Here is a 24,218-nt window from a genome sequence, read left to right on the forward strand (position 1 = left end):
ATACTATTCAGACAAACAAAAGTGTTGCTGTGGTTGCTCTGAATGGTCTGCTTTGCTCCATGATGTCCTCCTCTTGGGAAGCAGTGCAGTGTTTCACGTAGTCAGCTGTTTCATAGAATTCCAGAGTTCGCCCCAGACCATTCAAATATTATTAATAAGGATAATCACAGCCCATGTCAGTCAGTGTGAGCCTACTCCGGCATCTGTTTTTCTTGTGAACCCCTGCCTAATGTTGACCCTCTTAGTCAAACCTGAGGTATCAAATGTCCATAGTTTTATCGAAGAAGCATAAGACCCTAGGGAGACATAAAGATAACTGGGGTAATATAGCAGCTAAGAATGTGAGCCATGATTACAAATGGTGCAAGATTTCAAATGATGGGGCTGACTTCCTCCCCCAACCTGAGAAGCTTGCCTCATTTCATGTCAGGTCTAGCTCCCTTCTAGCTGGATATAACTCAAAATGGGCTTGCACCCTGCATGACCTTGCTGTTACCAGCTGTTTTTGCCAGTCACCCTCCCATCTTTACCCAACTGAGAAAGCCTTACTTGGAGAAAGGGGCTAATGGGTGGAAGAGTTTGCTCAAAATTATTAATTTTTTTGTAACCTTACTACTGTCATTAATTTTCTTTCTGACTAGTGGTTAAAGGAAGTATTTATTTTAAAGTTGAGAGAAATTGAGATTGTGGTAATGACTCAGAATATCCACAACCAACTTTGAAGTACAGTGTAGTGGTTCTGGTGTTTAAATCTGGAGGATCCAGGAAAATTCAAGTTCCCATTCAGCTACCAAGCTTCCTATATCTTTCTCAGCCAAGCCTACCTCACAGGGTTATTGTGATGACAAAGGAGGGAAGGAACCATGTACACCACCCTGAGCTTCTTGGAGCGAGGGTGATATAAAAATGTGAAAAATAAGTAAATGAAATAAGTAGAGGAATAAATTTTTAATCTTCGATACAGAGGAATGGCTTATGTGAGAGTTTCTGTAAATCAGACACTGAAATGGGGGAAGCAGCTTGCAGACTTTTGGATAAGGACATTGTTCTCTCTTTCACAGATAGAGGACATCTGTGGCCCTTTTGCTTCTCTTGACAGTACCTTCTGTATTATCTCTAAATGGTGCTGCTGCAGTTCCCTTACATGGTCCCAGATTAATGTCCTTATCCAACAAGTTCTTAATAAACACAGCAACTCCAAGGTGTATGAGAAACCTAGCCTGCAACAGCTTTTTTGGTTTAAGAAGCAGATCCACATACACAATTCTTTTATGTATGCAGTTCCCTTCCTTGAAACAGAGGAAGCCCACATGGAAGAGATTCTTTGGTGCTTCTGAGCGCACCTGGGTCTCTTTGGCCAGGACATAAAACTGCATCGCACAAATGTCACAATAACTGTGCATTCATAAACTGTCGCGTTCATAAAAGGAGGGAGAGGGAAGGCGAAAGAGAGTTGCCTGCTTTAAAAAGTGACTGTTCAAAATAAATATGAGTTTAGTTGCTGATGCTGTTTTTGTTTTTCTTTTAATTACAGCCTGGTTGGGAGGAAAGGATACATTTGGATGGAAGAACATTTTATATAGATCATAGTAAGTAGGCACACAGGTTCTACAGCAAGTAGATGAAGGGCAGTAATTATTATTGAAGTGAAAGCTTTGTAATTTTACTCTTCATTTAGGAAGCCAGGTGTTGATATGTGGCGACATTCATACCCGAGACTTAGTGCCCTCTTACGGTACTGTATAATTCACCAAAAGCTTGCTTTTAATTGGCTCATCAAGCTTTGTCCCTATTTGATCTTGTGAAGCATTAACATTTCTTCTTTGTGGTTGTTTTTGTTGAACCTCTTTGGAATTTTTTTTCTTTTGGTGTTGTGGATGGATTCCATGGCTTATATGCACTTATTAATAAATGAAAATACACTCTAGGAATAGAAAATAAGATGAGAAAAAAAATGATGTAGCCACGTAGGCAGTAGAAGAAATTTTCAATAAAATTTCTTCCTCAAATTACTCAAAGAAGGTCTTGGGGCAATGCCGGTTCTGACCTTATTTTCTATTTTTGGCATGTTACTTTGCACCCACCCTGTTAATATCTATCCACTTCTGTTCCTTGAAGTTCCAGTGTAAATGGTGTTTCATTGTAGACATGTCCTCTTACAGCACCTCTGAACAAGTGTGTGGATATTTGTTGTGTTTTGACTCTCAAGTGGCAATAGAAATAACTGTTCTACAGTTTGTGAACTTTCTTCTCTTTGTATTATTCATGAAACATCCTCTTGAAATATAAGGCAATAGGAAGGAGGCTGTAAATCATTATACCTTTTAAAATCATTATACCAATGTTGTGGTCCTTGTTTTCTTTGGATCTCTATAGAATTAACCTCAAGAGTTATCCTTAATTCTATAATTTAACAATTAAAACAAAGCCTTGCCTGTACAAAGCTGTTGATGGTTTGCATTCAAGTCGCATCATGACTTTAAAATGAGAACTGAAATTGACATTTTCCTTTCTGAGACTTAGATTGGCCTGTTTAAAAAACCCTGAAACTTAGTGTCAGTTTTTCCTTTGGGAAGACAGAGAGAGCAATAGTTAGATCACAGTATTGACTACATTAGTTTTCCTTTAAATAATTCTACTTAATCAAATATCTGATACTCTAGTCCCAAAAAATGTGAGCCTTTGTTCTGCCTTGGATGCCAGAGTAACATAGCTGTAGAGTTGTGCTGGCACAATGGTTGGTACACTGCAGCTTAAGCATTTGTTTGCTGTTAACCACTGAGCCTAAGGACCTGCTCTTCTTGCAACAGTACAAATCAGTGTTTGTTCTGCTGCAACAAATACGGCATCTTACTCATGGTGAGTATGGGAGACTTTACCATGATAGATCTCTGATCTTCCCACTCGTCAAACACTTAAATACCATGCAAGAAAAATCTAGTGAGGCTGATGACAGCCCTGTACTTGCCTTGCCTCAGTTAAGGTGCATGGATGGCACAACTATGCCATGGATTGACCAGAGGGAGAGTATTAGCATATCAACATGGATGGCTACATGGGTTCCTAGTTCTGCACTATCACAGGTGCAACAGGGCCACTGGTGACATGGCGCCACTACCCGATCCTCTGAACTACTGCCTCAGAAAATGTTCTTTTGTTTGCATACACTTGAAAATTTGATAGAAATCTGAATTTCCACCATCTACTAGTATGATTCTCATCGTTCTGGCTGAAAATTTTTTGAAAAGTGTTCTTTAGAATTTTTAATCAAGGATATTTATTTATTTACTGATTTTTATTTACTAAATTTTTGCACTGCTTTATCTCCCCAAAGGGCATTCAAAGCAGCTTTATTTGGTTTTCATTAAAAATATTCACGTCTTCCATTACTGCTTGAATCAACTCAACCTACTGCAAAGCCAATCTTCTTGCCTTTGGACAAGCGACAAAGGGGAGTGTGATGGTATCGCAGTGAACTATTCTCAAGTTTCTCTGCAATAAAGGTGTTCTCAGTTCTGAAAGGGCAGCAGTGCAGGACAAGCCATTGGTTTCTCAGTCTTCCCTAATATTTGCAGCTGCCTTCACAATGCTTGAAAGGAAAGACAGCCACATTCCTGGAGCACAAAGTTCCAGTAACCCCATTGTGCTATTCTATGTTCCCTTATTTCCTTTGCAAAAAAATTATTTTATTAAAATTTATGCTTAAGAATTCTTATCAGCATTATACAAGTGTAAACAAACTCCCAATCCCTGAATGGTTTTGGCCTGCAGAAAGAGAGGAGTATAAATCTAAATTTAGTTAACCTGGGATCCAACGTTGTTAGATAAGGATTTCTTACACATGGAATGATGCCTTCCATTGCTATCACACAGACTCTTTGAAAATGGATTCTGCCCGACAGCTGCATTACATTATATAGGGAAGAGCTCAGTTCAACTGTATCCTGCTCCTTGTTTTGCTGGAATATCCATGGGTGATCATTCTGGTACTGTTGAACCAGCAGGCAGCTCAATTTTCCCAAACTGTAAGCTCTTCTTTGACAGGAGAGAGGCCACCATGTTCAAAGCTGCAAGAAATTATAAGGACATCTCAGAGTCATCCTGCTTCATATGTAGCGTTACTTGTGCGGTCACAAACCCTGCTTTGGAAAAGAATCCAAGCTGGCCCTTGACCTAATTGTTATTCTATCCCTGAGTTGACTGATTCACATGATGTGTGCAGCTCTGTACTGATTCATCTAGGAGAACTGCCACCCCCAACCCTGAATTCAGTATTGCAAGTGCGCTAGAATCCATTTTTCCAACTTCGGTTCTAAATGTCCCATGAATACATCAGGCATGGCTAAAAGATGTTAAGGGAAGCTAATCCGCCTAAAGTGGGTTTATGTGCACTTAGTGTTGCTTGCAGTTTAAATCAAAATTAATCACGTTGTTCCCATGTACCCTGGCATACACAAATTCATTCTTCACAGTGGGTCATACAGACCAACGTTCAATGCAAGCATGTAGCATCCACCAAAAAATGAGAATTGTAATACATTGAAAGTACCAGTATATGAATGCAGTCTGTGCATCTTGGAGTTATTATTATTATTATTATTATTATTATTATTATTATTATTATTATTATTAACAGTATTTATATACTGCTTTTCAACTAAAAGTTCACAAAGCGGTTTACAAAGAAAAATCCCTGGCTCCCTGTCCCAAAAGGCTCCCTGTCCCAAAAGGGCTCACAATTTAAAAAGATGCAAATGAATACCAGCAGACAGCCACTAGAACAGACAGTGCTGGGGTGAGGTGGGCCAGTTACTCTCCCCCCTGCTAAAAAACGGAGCACCCACTTGAAAAAGTGCCTCTTACCCAATTAGCAGTTGAATCGTATGGCAAGTCAGTTTGGCACACAATGGTCATGTATATGCATCATGAAAACAAGTGATCCTGGCCACTGTGCTAAGTTACACAGTCTTTCTCCCAGGGGTTTGTGAGCTGGCCAAGGACCTTCAGAAAAGTGCCTTTGCCTTTCTGTTGCAAATTATTTAGCAACATCAGATTCCAGGCTAATTAAATTTAAAGGTGTGCTCCTCTCTTTCTGCAAGCCAAAACCATTCAGGGATTGGGCATTTGTTTACACTGTTTCAGAAGAATAAAAAGAGGGGATCTCTGTCCTTGTTTAAAAAAAAAAAGGCATAAAATTGGTATAAGTGTGACGGAGATGGCTTTAAAATTATGCCACAGGTTCTATAATACTTTTCTCCTTCCACTCATTCATAGAGCCATGTTTCCAACTTATGGATCTCTCTTTCATTACCCAACACTTTCCACTGAATTATGCACCAGTGGACCCTACAGGCACATATTTCAGTTTTCTCTCCACTAGAATTTGTCTAACTTGTCCTATTAAACAGCTGAAGTTTAATAGGACTTAAAACAAAAACAAACCTGACCCTATCACTTAACAATTCTAATTCAGTCTATTCGTAAATTAACTGTATTTCATGTAAAGTTCTCACCAGCTCCATTTCACAAGGCTCTTTGTTCTACTATTACATTTCTCTTGTCCTTTCGTACATTTGGAATTATAAGTCAGTGGTTAACCTTTACCACGCTGTTGAAAATAGTTTCTAAATTAACCATCCTCATGCATACACAGAATTCAATTATGTGTTCATTTGGTCTGTTATTTGAGGCAGTTCATTTGTCTTGAATTCTCATGTACCTAAAAAGAGATGAACACAAATTATAAATTCCTGGAAAGTAAAGTATATAATTTTGCATATTTGAGACCATAAAGGCCATTAACAGTATGCAGTATGACTCACTGCTAGATTATAGATGATATTTGCATTTTTGGATGGATGTTTCCCACTAAACAGTGTGGTGGAGTTTTTAATGGATGGGGTGTATATAAACTTTTTCTAACCCTGAAGAATGTAGTTACAAGGAGATAGGCAAGAAACAGAAGCTGAAATGTGCTTTAACCATCAAAATCTGGATGTCGGCTAATGTTAGATAACTTATGTTGTCATTCTCTATTATTAATTTGCAGATAACAAAATTACACAGTGGGAAGACCCCAGGCTTCAGAATCCTGCTATTACTGGTCCTGTAAGTACTGTGTGTGGAGTCTGAATATTTTGAAACAGGACTGACGGATCTTAGTGTGATTGGCCCCTGATACCCTTACAACCATTGTGAGCTAAGGGAACCTGCTTACATTGAAGAATAAGGCTGCAATCCTATCCACACTTTCCTGGGAGTAAGCCCCATTGACTATAATGGGACCTACTTCTGAGTAGACATGCATAGGATTGGGCTCTCAATCTGTAGTGCTGATGGTTTCCAACAACTTCTGTGATTGAGAGTTAGGCCCTTTCCACACCAGGGTTGGGCACAGTAAGAGAGGGAATACCCTGAAGCAATAAATACAGCAGTTGGGATTAGCTCCATTGCTTCTCCATCACCAAAGCTTTAATGGAACCCAATAATAAATCCCTCTCACAATCAAGATCTTGGAAGTATAGTGGAGCAACTAACAGTGCAATCCTAAGCATGTCTACTCAGAAGTACACCCCATTACATTCAGTGGAACATGCTCCCAGGGCTGTGAATTTATTATTACCACCCAAGAGACGGCAGTGTGTTTACAGAAGCCCCTGGGTCCTGCTCCAGTTACCACCTCATAAAGTGGCCGTATGCAACCCAGTATTCTCCAGTATTCTCAGCTACCTACGTACAAGAATCCCTTTGTTTAAGAATTCCAACCTACATGACGTGTGTTGTAGGAATTTCCTGAGATACTATATGTGGCACATGCTTTAAGTGCAGTATCGATGCTGTTCTTGTACAGTTTGATTTACTTGCTTCTGGCATGGCATAGTCTGGGGTGTTAGGCAACTGTTCCCTTTTAATGTTCAAATATGGCGTAGTAATAATTTCTGGTTAAATCTTCCAAAGTCTATTGTATTCTATACTCCTGTACCTGCATCAGAAACAATTCGCAATTCAGAAAAGGTATTGAGAGCAAAATGGCTAATATTATAATGCCGTTGTACAAATCTATGGTAAGGCCATACCTGGAGTATTGTGTCCAGTTCTGGTTACCACATCTCAAAAAGGACATAGTGGAAATGGAAAAGGTGCAAAAGAGAGCGACTAAGATGATTAGTTGCTGGGGCAACCTTCCTTATGAGGAAAGGCTACGGTGTTTGGTCCTCTTCAGCCTAGAAAAGAGACGCCTGAGGGGGGACATGATTGAGACATACAAAATTATGCATGGGAAGGATAAAGTGGATAGAGAGATGCTCTTTACACTCTCACATAACACCAGAACCAGGGGACATCCACTAAAATTGAGTGTTGGGAGGGTTAGGACAGACAAAAGAAAATATTTCTTTACTCAGCGTGTGGTCGGTCTGTGGAACTCCTTGCCGCAGGATGTGGTGACGGCATCTGGCCTGGATGCCTTTAAAAGGGGATTGGACAAGTTTCTGGAGGAAAAATCCATTACGGGTTACAAGCCATGATGTGCATGTACAACCTCCTGATTTTAGAAATGGGCTTTGTCAGAATGCCAGATGCAAGGGAGGGCACCAGGATGTAGATCTCTTGTTATCTGGTGTGCTCCCTGGGGCATTTGGTGGGCCGCTGTGAGATGCAGGAAGCTGGACTAGATGGGCCTATGGCCTGATCCAGTGGGGCTGTTCTTATGTTCTTAACTACAATTCCCAGGAAGCCTTGCAGGTCTCTTGTTATCTGGTGTGCTCCCTGGGGCATTTGGTGGGCCACTGTGAGATACAGGAAGCTGGACTAGATGGGCCTATGGCCTGATCCAGTGGGGCTGTTCTTATGTTCACAGTAGCTGGCTTTCTCTCACCACATGCATTGTTAAGGAAAGTCTCTGGCATCCTTGTCCAGAATAGCCTTAATTTTGGTCCCAACTGCCACTTTACTGGTTTGTTGTTTTTCAGTTTCCTGGACACCCACACCCCAAAAAAAAGTTTGGTGGGAGGACCATTACAGCCTATTTGAATATCCCTTCTCTGTATTCATTTTAATTTTGGAGCTCTGATTTCTCTTTAAAGATGCAGAATGTGGAGAGAGCTGTCTTTTGGTGTGTTAGCTTCCGCTCATGCAACTGTTCCATCTGCTGAGTAACTACATCAGCAAGCAGATGGTATGCTGGAAGCCGACAGCATCCTGGAACCTATTTCATCTGTCCTTCCTTCTGTTGTTCTGGTTCTATGTCAGGCAGTTTCCTTCCCAACCAGAAACTGCAGTTAGCCTCCAAGTAGGCATTAGTTATTGAGGGGTGTTTTTTTTTTCCTTAGTCAGAAATGAGGTATTTCCAGTTTTCCCAGAGTAATTTAACTAAAGAAAGTGCTTAGGCTATACATCTTAAATGTGCATACCTGAAAAATGAGAGCAATTCATTTGCCATTAGGAACTAAGATGTGAAATAAATTAGTATATTTATATTGTACTATGACAAGCCTGATCTCCTGGGTTGTGGAGAGAGTACATGAGTATCTATGTGAAATTAATTTTAGTGGTAAAACTAAAAAGGCCAGAAAAGGAGCAGCAAGTAGTCTAAGGACCATGGCTGGCCCATTCACATCAGGTGGTGAATTGGCGCCCAAGCTGAGGGGTGGTGAACAGATGCCCACCACCACAAGACAGAGCCAGCGTCCTTACCAGCCCATGCCTCCGCCTGTCTCTTTAATCAAAGCACAGAATGCAGAATATACTCTCTGCTTTGCGTAAAGCAGCCAAAGGAAGGATTGAGATTGCTGTGTTAGCAATCTGGCTCCCTCACCTTCCTCCATCAAGCACTTTAAAGGTATTTTTTCAGAGTTGTAGTGGATTTGCGTTGGCTTGGTCATGTCGTGAGAATGGATGATGGCCGGATCCCAAAGGATCTCCTCTATGGAGAACTCGTGCAAGGAAAGCGCCCTACAGGTAGACCGCAGCTGCGATACAAGGACATCTGCAAGAGGGATCTGAAGGCCTTAGGGATGGACCTCAACAAGTGGGAAACCCTGGCCTCTGAGCGGCCCGCTTGGAGGCAGGCTGTGCAGCATGGCCTTTCCCAGTTTGAAGAGACACTTTGCCAACAGTCTGAGGCTAAGAGGCAAAGAAGGAAGGCCCATAGCCAGGGAGACAGACCAGGGACAGACTGCACTTGCTCCCGGTGTGGAAGGGATTGTCACTCCCGGATTGGCCTTTTCAGCCACACTAGACGCTGTGCCAGAACCACCTTTCAGAGCGCGATACCATAGTCTTTCGAGACTGAAGGTTGCCAATATATATATAGTGGATTTGTAAAAGAATGGATATTCCTTCAAATGTAAAGGAGATCCTTAACTCTGTTTAAGTTAACATTGTAGGAAATGCCATTTTTTTGTTTCAGTTACAACACAGAAGTAAAGAGTTAGATATTCTCTTTCCCATCCCCAAACCCTGCTGTGCCAGTTTAAATTGCAGCCCAGCACAAATCCTAGTCAAGCACACCAAAGCCTGTGTTGCATATAGTTTTGGCCCTTAGCTTTGCCAGAATACACACTAAAGAACAAATCTGCTTTTGGTCCTGTAGGTTAGCAATTTGCAAAACATGTTAGCGAGGCATCTCGCCAACAGAGTTTTGCCATCTGTTCCTGTTTCCTTACCCAGATGCTGCAGTCTCCTAATGTCATGGTGCCCTGAATAGCAGTGGAAGCCCCAAGGAAAGGGTTATCATAGACTGGGATGCTTGAAGGAGCCACAACTGAGGGGTGGCTTTTGTGGTGAATTAATTGGGGGGGGGAGCAGTGAGGTGATGGGTAGTTGAAGGAAAAATTGGATGCAAGGGCAGTGAACATCTGCCATGCTCATTTGATGCTTTTCACTAACAATAGAGTACACATGTCTTCCAGGCTGTTCCCTATTCCAGAGAGTTTAAGCAGAAATATGACTACTTCCGGAAGAAGTTAAAGAAGCCAGTAAGTATTTGCTTGTTTTGTGTTGGACCAGATTGCCTTGGGATAATGAAAAGCAAATGAAACATGAAATTCAGTAATCTATTGTTTAGTGCTAAAGTAATAGAATTGTCCATAACACTTCCTGATTTCACAAAACTTCCACTTTATTTTTTTAACGCCAATCTTCTGCTTTAAAAAAGAAAACCCTTACCCCAATTAAACTTTTAGCCTCCTCCTTACCTGTGCTGGATACAGCAGAGACCTTGTCGCCCCACTGGGCCAGCACAAGTTATGATAGGGCTGCCTGTCATAGAATTGAAAAAGCTGGAGTAAACACAAGCACTCAGTGCCAGAGTGCATCACTCAGTGCCAGTGGCAAACTGATCTTTGTCTACCATATTTTTGGGGTTCAGCTGCTTCCACTGCTGCCTTGTGATTCATTTTATGCAGAACTTCAATCACTTCCATGTTCATTTTGATGCTGGATCTTCAGAATTTTATTACTGAACTGCTACCTAAGAGCTGGTCTGTTTGACACCTTGAAGAAAATGTGTTGCAGTGATCTTGTGTGACCACCCATATTACAGAGTAGAGAACTGTGTCTGATTTGTGTACTTGGCTGGATTACATGGTTTCTGGCCCCCCCCCCTCAAAAGTAACTAATGACAAGTCAATGATTCAGACCCATTTACAAAATATTGTATGTTGATCTCTGTGCAGGCTGACATACCAAACAGATTTGAGATGAAACTCCACAGAAATAATATTTTTGAAGAATCCTACAGAAGAATCATGTCAGTGAAGAGACCAGATGTATTAAAAGCCAGGCTCTGGATAGAGTTTGAATCAGAAAAGGGCCTTGACTATGGAGGAGTGGCGAGAGAGTGGTTCTTCTTGTTGTCCAAGGAAATGTTCAACCCTTATTATGGCCTCTTTGAATATTCTGCAACGTAAGTACATGACGCATGAAATGCTTGTTACTTGGAGGTCCACATGGGGCTACTGACATTTTCTGCAGTCTGGGTGCACTTTTGTTTGTGTTCAAATGACAAACAAAAGACAAACAATATTTTGGACCAGTGTTTCTCAAACTTTGGGTCAGGACCCACTAAGTGGGTCGTGAGCCCATTTCAGGTGGGCTTCCATTCATTCCAATATTTTATTTTTAATTTATTAGACTTGATGCTACCGTGGTATGTGACTGCATTTGGGGAAATGTTACAGACCTGTACTTTTAACAAGCTACTATGTATTTTAACAATGTCAGTAAATGGGACTTACTCCTGGGTAAGTGTGGGTAGAATTGCAGCCTAGGATTGTTAAAAGTTTCTCTGCTTGATGATGTCACTTCTGGTCATGGCATCACTTCTGGTGGATCCTGACAGATTCTTATTCTAAAAAGTGGGTCCCGGTGCTAAATGTGTGAGAACCACTGTTTTGGACTATTTCAGGAAACAGGTACTGTTCCATTGTTAAAGTGGCAAGTGATCATGGAAAACGAGCATTGCAATATTCATTTGGTAGTAGTCTGGCGTAATGATTAGGAGAACCAATCTGAAAGTGCCTTCACTACATTCAGTCCAAAAGTACTTGTCCTCAGGTTTGAGTTCTGGGGCAGGGGGAGGTGTGTTGCAGGCTTGTATCAACAGATTGACTATGCTTCTCCTCCCCCCAATAATGTCACAAAGGGCCCAATCTTATCCAGATTTCCAGTGCTGATGCAGCAGTGCTAACAGGGTGTGGACTGCATCCTGTGGTGAGGGGACAGTCATGGATGCTTCCTCAAGGTAAGGGAATATTTGTTCCCTTTTCTCAAGCTGCATTGTGGCTGCATCAGTGCTGGGAAGTAGGATAGGACTGGGTCCAAAGAAATCTTTTCTGCCATTTCCCAGAACAGTTTGGTGATTTAAAAAAATCTTTTTTTTAAAAAATAAAACTAACAATTTAATGGATAAATGGCTGGATGAATGACTAAGGCTGCAATCCTAACCACACTTTCCTGAGCATAAGCCCCATTGAACAAAAGAGGACTTACTTCTGAGTAACATGGTTAGGATTGTGCCCTAAGCCATTTCATGGCATATACACAACAGGGACCAAATGTGTACACCTATGGGCCAGGCAAATTAATGAGGTGCTTTTAAAAAAATTAATAGAGTGGGGTTGATGAGGACAGATTTCCCGAAGTGATATGGGGTGATGGATCAAAACTGATGACTGAGGGCCCAGTCCAGACGAATGTGCACTGGCTCATTGCTGGCACACACTGTCGCAAACATGCCGCCAGCGCAAGTGCTGGCTCAGCATGAGTCCGCGCTGGGCTGAGGCTGGTGGATCGCCACTGGGTGCTCCATGCGAAGTGCAGGCGGCAGAGAGATAAGTGGGGGGATGGGGGGAGGTGGCAGGAGGCATTCTGGGGCAGGGGGTAGGCAGGGAGGACGTATGATGGGGAAGTGGGGTGGGAGGGGGTGGGACTGGCATAGCTCTGCTCCACCGGATCCAGAGTCCTGTGTCAGGCCTTGCAGCCCGGCACAAGGTGCCTGTTCTCTGCGCCGACTGCTGCACAGCACAGTTGAGCTGTGCTGCACAGTTGAGTCGCCATTGTGGGGCTACTTTCCTTACCCAGGGAAGGGAACAAATATCCCCTTCCCCTGAAAAACAGCTGGAGGCTGCCTGTCGCGCTCAGGATACCGTGGCAGTCATTTTTGGTACCAGGCAGCTCAGGATTGGGCTGTGAGCCAGCATTTGATCCATTGGTACCAGTCGCTGGGGTCCTGGAACCAAGCCCTGTGCTGAGCTCCTCCTGATACTTCCCACCTGCCCCCTTATAGTGCATTGGGAACTACAACTGCCACTGTTACTGGCAGTTCAGGGGTTGTCTTTGCCTGGTGGGCCTGCTGGTGCGTGTGGACCTTTGTCCTGCCTTGCTGGCCTCTGACACCACCTGAATTGGTATGCATGTCTGTCATTTTGCCCTGTGGTTGTGGGATGCACCAAGAGGACTTTTTCTTTTGCCCACATACAGCAACAGTGCACGTTGCAGGCTGCTTCTTGCAGATTTGTAGTTAGTCACGTGTGGCTGCGTTGGCACGTATATTATTTCTGAGAAGTTTTTTGTTTATTGCATCTTAATAACGTTTTGGCATTAAAAGTCAGAGTAAATTACATAATCAATTTTAGAACAACCGTTTCAAAAAGCTTGCAGAAAGGAGCCTTAATTATGCCTGCCCGTCACCTGGTTGCAGATATCATTATTCTAACCCAGGGGTGTCCAAAGTTTTAGGCAGGAGGGCCACATCACTCTCTGACACTGTGTCGGGGGCCGGGGAAAAAAAAGAATTAATTTACATTTAAAATTTGAATAAATTTACATAAGTTTTCATAAATGAATATATTAAAGATGAACTTATATGAATGAATGAAAGTCTTGCAATAGCTCAAGGCCTATAAAAGGCCTTGCACAAAGCAAGGCTGGCCTTTCCTTTGCTGCCGCTACTGCATCACAGCTGTGGAACAGCAAGCAGTGGAGGGAGCTCTCATCCCACAGCTCACACAAGAGGTCAAACAGTCGCCCTCACACTGAGAGAAGTTGCATTGGGCCAGTGCGGGCTTCAACAAATCTCCGGAGGGCCAGAGGCTCATTGGAGACTGGGGTCTCCCTGGGGGCCGCATTGAGAGGCCGTGAGGGCCGCAAGTGGCCCCCGGGCCGGGGTTTGGGCACCCCTGTTCTAACCCAATTAATTTCAGTTTCTGCATAGTCGTTAACTTTGTAACAGGTTTGTTAAAAGGTTGTTTGTTTATTACCGACAGAGCTCTCTATGCAAGGTGTCGATACCTATATCACTTTCCTTGTATGTGTTCAGTGTGCTGGAAAAGTATGCCTGAGTCAATGGATAAATAGGGGCTTAGCTATTCAATACCTTAATGATTTCTTTTACAGTCTGTGTGGGCAGCAAACAACACCAATGCATCAGAAACAATAAGGAGTGAAGCCAGAGGAACATAAAATAGCTATCCAGTGCTGTGCCCCCCCTTTTTTTGGCAGTGGCATGTCAGCTTGCTGTGCCTGCCCCACTTGGGCAGTGGCCACGACAGGCCACAGAGGACTACAAACAGAGAGAAGGGCCTAAAACAAAGTGATTGTCAAGTCCCAGCTGTCATCAAAATCCATGGAATCCGGCAAATTGTAATAGGGAAACCTGTATTCTGTGCAAGGTGGCGAGGCAAGGGTGTCGGTTTCATCACTCTTACCAACGCCCAGTCTGCCAAGCTGGCTTGGAGGCAACATTTGATAAGGCCTTTGGGTGAACAGCAGAGTGTCAAGTGAGTGCAATCAGCCCATCATCTTCCCCTAGAGCAGTGGTTCCCAAACCCTTTAGCACTGGGACCCACTTCTTAAAATGTTACTCTACTGGGACCCACCCAGCTTCATGACACTTTAAAAAAAATAATTTTATATTAGCAGCTGCTCAAACCTCTGTTTTTATCCTTTTTACTATGGTGGGGAGAAGCTGCTTTCTGAAGCGTTTGTTGAGCTCCACTTTCATCAGATCGGGACCATTCTGGTGGCTTTGCATTCCTCTTAACCTGCCCTTCAAAGTGGACTGAGTAAATGTAAACTTTCCATGCATTTTTCCTTGTTGGTTTGTCAGTTTCAGTTTTGTGACCCACCAACAATCAGGTCGGAACCCACTGGTGGGTTCTGACCCACAGTTTGCGAAACTATGCCCTAGACGATGCCTTCTGCCAGGATGCTTTGCTGAAGGGCTAGAACAAGGGTGTCAGTCTTGTTTCAGACACCAGGTCAAATAGAATTCATGATACCTGCTCAGGAGCGGAAGTGATGTCATTAGGCAGGTCATGACCAGAAGTAAGCATTTTTTCCCCCTCACTCATGACCTGCAAACAACAGAAGAGAAAATACACAAATCTTGATCATATTTTCAAGATATAGGAAAGCCCAATTCTCATGCAGGCTGCCCTTTTAGCAGTGACAGCTTAGCACAGTTCTGCACCTGAGAGCAGCTGGTGGTGGTGCTGGAAGAGGCAGCAGGACAGATAAAAAAAATTTCCACAGGCTGCATCTGGCCTGTGGGCCTTAGTTTGACACCCTGGGCTAGAGTATGGGTGGAACATAAATTAAAGCACCAGAGATGGCTGCAAGAAGGCCTGGTTTCAGACCCTCCCCTTCATGCTATACAGTGCCAGCGTAACATCATACTTTGTGATATTAAAATGCTAGTTAAGCATTTAAAAGCTGGTGTGTGAAGAATCTGATCTGCACAATTAGTTTCCCTTAGCAAAAAATCAATGTGGGGCAGCAGGAGAAAGTCTTGTGCTCTCTTCCATGTTCAGACTTGGCGTTATCACACCGACCATGGGATCTCCCTGATAACTATGATCCTCTCCCTCTGTTGAAAGCTGGGAAGGGTTCATAATAAGTTCTGCACCTTTTCTAGTGAGGCAGGTCAAGGAACAAAAATTAGTTTCAGAATCATTCTTGCTTGTTAACATGTTAAGAATACAAGAAGAGCCCTACTGGATCAGACCAAACGTCCATCTAGTCTAGCATAGGGTTTCCCCACAGTGGCCAACCAGATGTCTCCTGGGAGCCTTCAATCAAGGTAGATAGGATCCCTCTCGCTGTTTCTTCCCAGTATGCCCAGAGGCCATAAAATGCAAGCAGGAGTAGTCTGTGATATTTCTGTACAAAGCTGGAATGTGCACAAGATAAGCACAGTATGACCATAAGCAATAGCAGTAGCTGGCAAAAAATTTCACCCATTTTTCACTGTTATGTATTGTTACACTGTGCACATTTGTTCACATTTAAGCTTTACATAGAAGTGTTGCAAACAACCATTTCTACTTTATAGTCTTGTGACCTCACCCTACATATTTTTTGCCCCTGCCAACTGAAGATAACACTTCATGTATCAGATGCAGTGGGTTCTAGTAGTGCATGGAAAAATACAATAAGGATTTTTAAGGTGCCATAAGGGATTTGTTTTCCGGTCTGCTAGCTTGCTGTGGGAGCGGTTGTTTGAATCATTCATGTGTTTCTTGTGTACTTCATAGGAAAGTGTCTTCTGCAAGATCAGGATTGTCTGCACCAGTGGTTCTCACACATTTAGCACAAGGACCCACTTTTTAGAATGAGAATCTGTCAGGACCCACTGGAAGTGGTGTCTTGACCAGAAATGACTTCATGAAGCAGAAAAATTTTTAACAATTCTAGGCTGCAATCCTACCCACACTTACCCAGGAGTAAGTCCCATTTACTATCATTGTTAAAAGGATATACATAGCATAGTAGCTTGTTAAAAGTACAGGTCTGTAACACTTCTCCAAATGCAGTCACATACCATGGTAGCACCAAGTCTAATAAATTAAAAATAAAATATTGAAATGAATGGGGACCCACCTGAAATGGGCTCGCAACCCACCTAGTGGGTCCCGACCCACAGTTTGAGAAACACTCATCTACACTGACCAGCAGTGGCTTTCCAGGGTTTCAGACAGATCTTTTGCAGCCATACCTATAGGTAATGGGGATGGGACCTGGGACCTTTTGCCCACAAAGCAGATGATTAGCCCCTGAGCCCCTGGCCCTCCGCATCAAAGAAGCTCTGGTTCTCAAGGAATACGCTGAAGGAATATTACGTTCTTTGCTTGGGAGCAGACAAAAATCAAACGTACTCAATTTCACTTTCTATTTATTTCCTGTTTGTTTTTTTTTAATTTCATAAGGGACAACTACACTCTGCAGATCAATCCTAATTCGGGCCTTTGTAATGAAGACCATTTGTCTTATTTCACCTTTATTGGACGAGTTGCCGGACTGGCTGTGTATCATGGGAAGCTTTTAGATGGTGAGTTACGTAAGACGATATGTGGCCCTAAAGTATTGTAGCTCATAACACTGCTCAAAAGATATAAGGCTCCCAAAATATGTGTTCTTATCCTATTTGATAATCACATTGCCCAACCAGTGGCAATCCAGTTCTCAGATGGGCGTGAAACTGCTCAGACAATGACTGTGCTCCTGATGCCAATGTCAGCATGATTCCCTGAACACTTGAAAAGCCGGGGGGGGGGAGGGGATATGGTACCGGCACCAGGTGCCTAAATTTCTGATGCCCAGGCCATTTGCACTTGCTGCCCCTTCCTGGTCCACCACTGTGGCTAACACCAAATCTTTTGTGGAGTGAAATATAATTACGCAGAATGTTCAGAGGGTTCTGTGTGTGGTAATCTCTCATCTTTTTATAAATGCCCCGGAACCCTGAACTTCTACACAATTGAGAATACGTTGCTCGTTTTCCTAGGCTAGATTCACAGAAATGCTTAAACTTCTATCCAAAGATAACCAGAAACGTGCAGCATGACCTGGATTCCTTCTGTTAGGGTGACCAGAGCTGAGGGAGAAGAGGGCTGATGTCTTGTTAACAAAAGCACTGAAGAGAGGAGTTTGGTCAGGGCCAGCCTCTCATAGAGGGCTATGGGAAAGCAGAGTAATTTCTTTTCAGGGACAACAATATTCTTGACCTGGATGCTTCCTAAGAATGTGTGCAATGGGTTTCTGTGTTTAATAGTCCTTGACTTTGCTAAAGGGCATCATTCCACTCAGTGCATTGTTAATCCTTACGAAATTCCAGCATCCCCAGTGTTATTGCTTGAATGTGCAACTTCTACAACAACTGCTGAAGATGACCAATTTTATATTGTGCTTGACAATTTAACATTATATTTTTCTCTTGCCTCTTTTTCCAGTCACAATTTTAGCTTTGCTATGTCTGCCTTTTCTAGATTTTGGCAGTGTTCTCTTTTATTATAGTGCTCTTCAGGGATGTTCATTTTGAAAAGGATGTTCATTTTAAATTAAAGGTGTTTTTTTTACTGTGCTTCTGTACAGGTTTCTTCATTAGGCCTTTTTATAAGATGATGCTGGGGAAACCAATAACCCTAAAAGATATGGAATCAGTGGTAAGTACACATGGAAAAGCTTATTAATGTTTTCAATTATGTGTATTTCTCTTGGGAAATTATTAAATATCAATTCATTCTGGAAGCCTCACAGTTTCATGCATAAGACTGGTGTCCTGAGGCTTGGAACAAAATACCATACTTAAGATTATTTTTATGTTCAATATGACTATTTTGCCTACCAAGCTCACAATTCAAAGCCCATAGTGCATTCAATTCCATAGGAAAAGAAAGATTAATAAAATATTTTGTTTGCTTGCTTTGAACTGAACATCGGGCAGATGCTTCAAGCAGTTCTATGTCTAGGCATTTACTGAAGATATTTTTAACAAAGGGTGAGAAGAATATAATAAACCCAGTCCACCTTAAAAGATCTGCATGTGTTTTCAGACTGACCTCCACTTATCAATTGCTGGGTTGGGAGCCACTGTCCTAATTCAGATGCATATTAAAATGAGAATTTGAATATGTATTTGAATGAATATATAGTCTATCTGCATTGTGGTGCTTTGGTTGGGATGTTCATTTCAATTGTGCATTCAAATGCACACCGTTATTCATATTCTGGCACTACTAGTTCAATGTTAATATTCTATATATTTTAAAAGGTTTTTGTCCTGCTGCATACCTGCAGAATTTCAGGTGACTATAATTTAAAATACGATAATTCAGAAACAAAATCTAAAAGTAGCATAAAACCACTTATAATAGGGCACAGAGAGAGCCAGTTTGCCAGAGCAGCAACTAAACATGCATAAAACACAATATATGCCAGGGAAGCCAAAGGAAATAAATGGTTTTCAAGGTACAATAGCACTTGTGACACCTGAGTAGAGGTGGCTCAAGGCCAATGTTTAATGGCAACACTGGGTCAAGAAGGGATGATAAGAGAGTCCACATCCCTGTAGATACTGTGATGCACGATGAATAGTACAGTCAGTGCTGCTTTATCAGTCAACAGTGTCCATAGGAAATGGTAGTACAACAAATTAACAATATACAAAGTTATAAACTGTGTACATAGAGACCTTCCATCTCTGACTGCAGCCCCTGTAAGCAGGGAAACCATGTGCATGTCAGAACTTTTGTACTCGCCAGTCCAAGATCTCCCTCCTGATCTGTCACAGCCAGCTCAGAACCCATCAGTATATATGTGAAATTTTGATGCGCAAATATGCATCACTTCACACTTATTTACACTGAAGCACATCTGCCATTTTGCCACTCAGTCCCCCAGTTTGGACTGATACTTCGGGAGCTCTTCACAATCCATTCTAGACTTCACCACCTGGAAAAGTTTAGTGTCATCTGCAAAGCTGGCCACCTCACCGCTTATCCCTGTCTCCGGGTCATTTATGAACAAGTTGAAAAGCACCAGTCCCAGGACAGATCCTTGGAGCACACTGCTTTTCACCTTTCTCCATTGTGAAAATTGCTCATTTGCACCCACTCTGTTTTCTGACCCTCAGCCAGTTCCTAATCCATAAGTGGCCCTTCCCTCTTATTTCTGTGGAGTTTTTTCATGAGCCTTTGATGAGGGATTATGTCAGATGCTTCATCTTCACCTTGTTTGGTTGGCAACCTTCAGTCTTGAAAGACTATGGTATCAGCCTACAGCACCCGGTATTCCCAGGCGGTCTCCCATCCAAGTACTAACCAGGCCTGACCCTGCTTAGCTTCCAAGATCAGGCGTGTACAGGGTAACAGTTGGAGGTAATGCAGGATATTTTGAGTATACTGTATGCCAAGAATGCTGTTAAACAAAATTAAGCAGACTGTGGATATGCTGAATTTTCAAAAAGTGATTTATTAAAAACAATGTGCTTATATTATAGGACAGTGAATATTACAATTCTTTGAAATGGATCCTGGAAAATGACCCTATGGATCTGGATCTCATGTTTTGCATAGATGAAGAAAACTTTGGACAGGTATGTACAGCCAATTTCAGTAGATCAGTATGCATCAGTATGGGCCTGCAGTACATATTTATCTTCACCATTGTAGCATATTGTAACCTTTAGCTTTATTTGTTGGCATGTAAAGTTTTGTGTAAGGTCACAGCAAAGAACATAAAAAATTATCAACAAAGAAAAAGGTCTTGTAGAATTAAAAAAAGAGGTTGGATTTTTGTCCCCATAAGAAGTGCAGAACAATAAGTATTAATACAATAAATAAACAGTTTTTAAAATATTAATGAAAAATTCCCAATTTTTGGTAAATGAAATGGAATTTAATTTATTGGGGTTTTATTATTATTATACATTAGTTTCAACTTGAACAAATTTTGACAAAATTAGAAATCAGAATTAGTGTTTGTAGGATTTGCAAAACTCAAGATTTGCATATAGATGAGGTGAATAGCAATTTAAAAAAGGTTTTCCTCAGACCTGCAAGGCTTTCACATGTGAGATTTATAAATAGGCTTTTAAATTTACTCCTAATACTAGTGTGAAATCTGAATTGGTTTGGATGTATATTCAGTTTTTATTCTGATTTCCCTTACTGAAGAGTTTTTATGTTTTACACACAGAGGCTGCAAACCTCTGCACATATTCCTGGGAGTAAGCCCCATTGAACATAATGGAACTTGCTTCTGAGTAGACATGCATAGGATTTTGCTGAAAGTGTGATAGATACTCATGAGCAGTTCTTAATGGCCATGGTAACCATCAAGCTGATTTAATAATCCCAGCATAGATTTGCCTGGGTGGACCAGGAACAGTTTCTCTGAGACAAACTTCAAAAGGCCTAGTTGCCATAAGGAAGTTAATTCTTTCTGACCTACAGCTGCAGCCCCAGCTGGTTAAACTTGTTGATTTCCTTTAGAAAGGGACAGTCCTCATACAGTCTTTTGTCAAAAAATAACAGGGTTGTTGCAAGTGAGAGAAAGATTGGTTAGCTTTCACCCTCAGGTTATATGGTTGGAAAGCATTCTCCAAATTTGTACATAAATGCTTTTGTAGAAGATGGAAGATATATATCACTCAGACTTGTTTTTAGCTCGCTTTGCAGATACGTTTTTTACATATTGGCCATTTTGATTGATGTTGTCAGGAAATTCCCATCAAAAGGTTCAGATTGCTAAACAATCTCAATAAACAGACTGGAATTGTTCAATGTTGCTTAGGCACATATCTGAGGATACTTTTAAACAGCAGGGTTGTTCCATTGCCTTCTGTAGAAATACAGCCAGCAATAAGTATAATTGAATACTTGTATATAGTATCTCTTTCCATAGTGTAGGGGCAACAGCTAGAGAGGGGAGTCTATGCAGGGTGATGGCAGACCATCATGTGTTATCTTGCATCTGTAGAGGTGTAATTTTGTTTTTGGTAATCACAAAACAAAAACACATTTTTCGGTGATAACAAAATGAAATCACACAAATTGCTTTTTGCATTTTTTCCGGGGAGGGGATGGGACAGGACAAAATCTGCAAAAAAAAAATTGTCTCCTGATAGCTTACAATAATAATCCAAAATCAGTCCAAGAGTCTCTGGCCAGTGCCTCCACTTGCTTCTCTGGTTGGAGCATTTTTTTTGTGTGCAGAGAGAGAGACACGAGCTTCCTGCAGTCACTTCAGTCTCTGGCCAATGAAGGGGACCAGGCTGAACATCTTGTCATGATGTTCATTCTGAGAGGTAGTATGTAACCTCCCAGACATCCTTAGTTCTTTGACTTATGGCAGGGAACAGAGTGTGCTTCCACTTGTTTTTCCAGTCCACAGGCGATGGATAATTAGAACAGTTGGAGGTAAGGCTGGAAATGAGGAACTCCCCCCCCCCAATTTCTTTTAGTCTAACAATTCTTCTCAAGATGTTGGATCTTCATCAATTATGTAACCATGCAGCACTGTTACTTTATAATTCCCATTCCTTTCAAAGGTTTGATAATGCATAGTGGCACCAAGCTTGGAAAAATAGGTGTTGATCAGTCTAGAGACAAGGGTGCTGTTTACCTAAATTTTTAGAAAAAATAATCTGATGCTTTCCTCCCATGATAACCTATGAAAAGTTCAGATTTTTCTCAATCTGTACCTCTACCATAGGCCCACCATCGCTTGGCTTCTTCTTTACATTTGCTTCAATTTATATCCCAGCCAAATGGTGGCTGGCTGGTGTATGCATGCTAAGAACCTCTCTGATGATGGAGTCTGTTGTTTTTTCCTTGTGGGAATACTTTGGGATTTTTACATGGAAGCACTACACATCAGGCTGAAAAATCCGTGTTGATTTTGCAGGAACAGTGTGTGAGAGAAAATGCCATTTTGTCAATAGCTCTTCCCTATACAATCCATATGGCTTTTTAATGTGAATGTAAAGTTTTCCATTGCTGTTCCTTCATGACAATCATTGCAGACCATTAAATATGAAAAACCTGTTTTCTGTAAGAAACTTAACTTTAAAACTTACTTTGCACATTGCACAGATGTTGTCTCAGCTTTGCCACAGAGTATACTCTCCCTAGGCAGCCATTGAGCCAATCCCACTTGTACCTGCATGATGTATTTGTTTGCAAAACATTTTTTTTTGTATTTACATTTAGGTGTATACCCAAGTCTTTAATCTATAAAGTGACACTGTTTCTTCCTCTGTCAACATTCAGATTGTAAACTCCTTGGAGCAGTTCCCACCTTTCTTCCTCTTTTTTTGTTGATGTGACTTTGTATATGGCCTGTCACTTCTTGTAAAATCCCACAGGATTTATTCATTTTCACTTCCCACTGGGATTTATTCATTTTTGGCATACGCACGTCGTCCTGCTCAGGCCGATTAAATTGGTACTGTTGATGTCTTTTTGTCAGGGGACTATTGCAGAGTAGCTGCACAACATCTGAAGAAATGCCAAGTAGAGGCATTCAGAAGTTGCCTTTAGTTTCCCCACTGAACACTCTTAATTCCTTTGTAACTGAGCAGATGACACCCCAATCTAATTTACCTTTGATAATGAAAACATGGTGCCTAATTCTGATTTATCAATTGCTTTCTCTAGCTTTGCCCTTCTTCAAATCTTCTAAGTAGTTAAGAACATAAGAATAGCCCCACTGAATCAGGCCATAGGCCCATCTAGTCCAGCTTCCTGCATCTCACAGCGGCCCACCAAATGCCCCAGGAAGCACACCAGATAACAAGAGATCTACATCCTGGTGCCCTCCCTTGCATCTGGCATTCTGACAAAGCCCATTTCTAAAATCAGGAGGTTGCACATGCACATCATGGCTTGTAACCCGTAATGGATTTTTCCTCCAGAAACTTGTCCAATCCCCTTTTAAAGGCATCCAGGCCAGATGCCGTCACCACATCCTGCGGCAAGGAGTTCCACAGACCAACCACACGCTGAGTAAAGAAATATTTTCTTTTGTCTGTCCTAACCCTCCCAACACTCAATTTTAGTGGATGTCCCCTGGTTCTGGTGTTATGTGAGAGTGTAAAGAGCATCTCTCTATCCACTTTATCCTTCCCATGCATAATTTTGTATGTCTCAATCATGTCCCCCCTCAGGCGTCTCTTTTCTAGGCTGAAGAGGCCCAAACACCGTAGCCTTTCCTCATAAGGAAGGTTGCCCCAGCAACTAATCATCTTAGTTGCTCTCTTTTGCACCTTTTCCATTTCCACTATATCCTTTTTACGATGTGGCGACCAGAACTGGACACAATACGCCAGGTGTGGCCTTACCATGCATTTGTACAACGGCATTATATTATAGGCGTTTTGTTCTCAATACCTTTTCCTAAGGATTCTAAGCATAGAATTTGCCTTCTTTACTGCCACCGCACATTGGGTCAACACTTTCATCGACCTGTCCACCACCACCCCAAGATCTTTCTTCTGATCTGTCACAGACAGCTCAGAACCCATCGGCCTATATGTGAAATTTTCATTTTTCACCCCAGTGTGCATGACTTTACACTTACTTACATTGAAACACATCTGCCATTTTGCTGCCCATTCTGCCAGTTTGGAGAGATCCTTCTGGAGCTCCTCACAATCACTTCTGGTCTTCACCACTCGGAAAAGTTTGGTGTTTTCTGCAAACTTTCCCACCTCACTGCTCATCCCTGTCTCCAGGTCATTTACGAAGAGGTTGAACAGCACCGGTCCCAGAACAGATCCTTGGGGCACACCGCTCTTCACCTCTCTCCATTGTGAAAATTGCCCATTGACACCCACTCTCTGTTTCCTGGTCTTCAACCAGGTCTCAATCCAGGAGAGGACCTGTCTTCTAATTCCCTGACTGTGGAGTTTTTTCAGTAGCCTTTGGCGAGGGACCGTG

General features: G+C 42.0%; 1 protein-coding gene across 9 annotated transcripts in view; it reads left to right on the forward strand.

The window, feature by feature from the left end:
* The window catches only part of NEDD4L (NEDD4 like E3 ubiquitin protein ligase), a 267,298-nt gene that overhangs the window by 221,739 nt on the left and 21,341 nt on the right, over nt 1-24,218 (forward strand). For 6 of the 9 annotated variants that reach the window (XM_066616668.1, XM_066616670.1, XM_066616662.1 and 3 more), the window contains 8 exons: nt 1,535-1,589; nt 1,679-1,735; nt 6,050-6,108; nt 9,912-9,977; nt 10,677-10,906; nt 16,707-16,828; nt 17,872-17,942; nt 19,778-19,873. In XM_066616668.1, coding sequence (XP_066472765.1) covers nt 1,535-1,589; nt 1,679-1,735; nt 6,050-6,108; nt 9,912-9,977; nt 10,677-10,906; nt 16,707-16,828; nt 17,872-17,942; nt 19,778-19,873 — 756 coding nt within the window. The remainder of the gene's footprint in view (nt 1-1,534; nt 1,590-1,678; nt 1,736-6,049; nt 6,109-9,911; nt 9,978-10,676; nt 10,907-16,706; nt 16,829-17,871; nt 17,943-19,777; nt 19,874-24,218) is intronic. The other 3 variants (XM_066616669.1, XM_066616664.1, XM_066616667.1) reach the window with 1 other exon arrangement.

This window comes from Tiliqua scincoides, chromosome 2 (genome assembly GCF_035046505.1).
Source record: "Tiliqua scincoides isolate rTilSci1 chromosome 2, rTilSci1.hap2, whole genome shotgun sequence".
NCBI lineage: Eukaryota > Metazoa > Chordata > Lepidosauria > Squamata > Scincidae > Tiliqua > Tiliqua scincoides.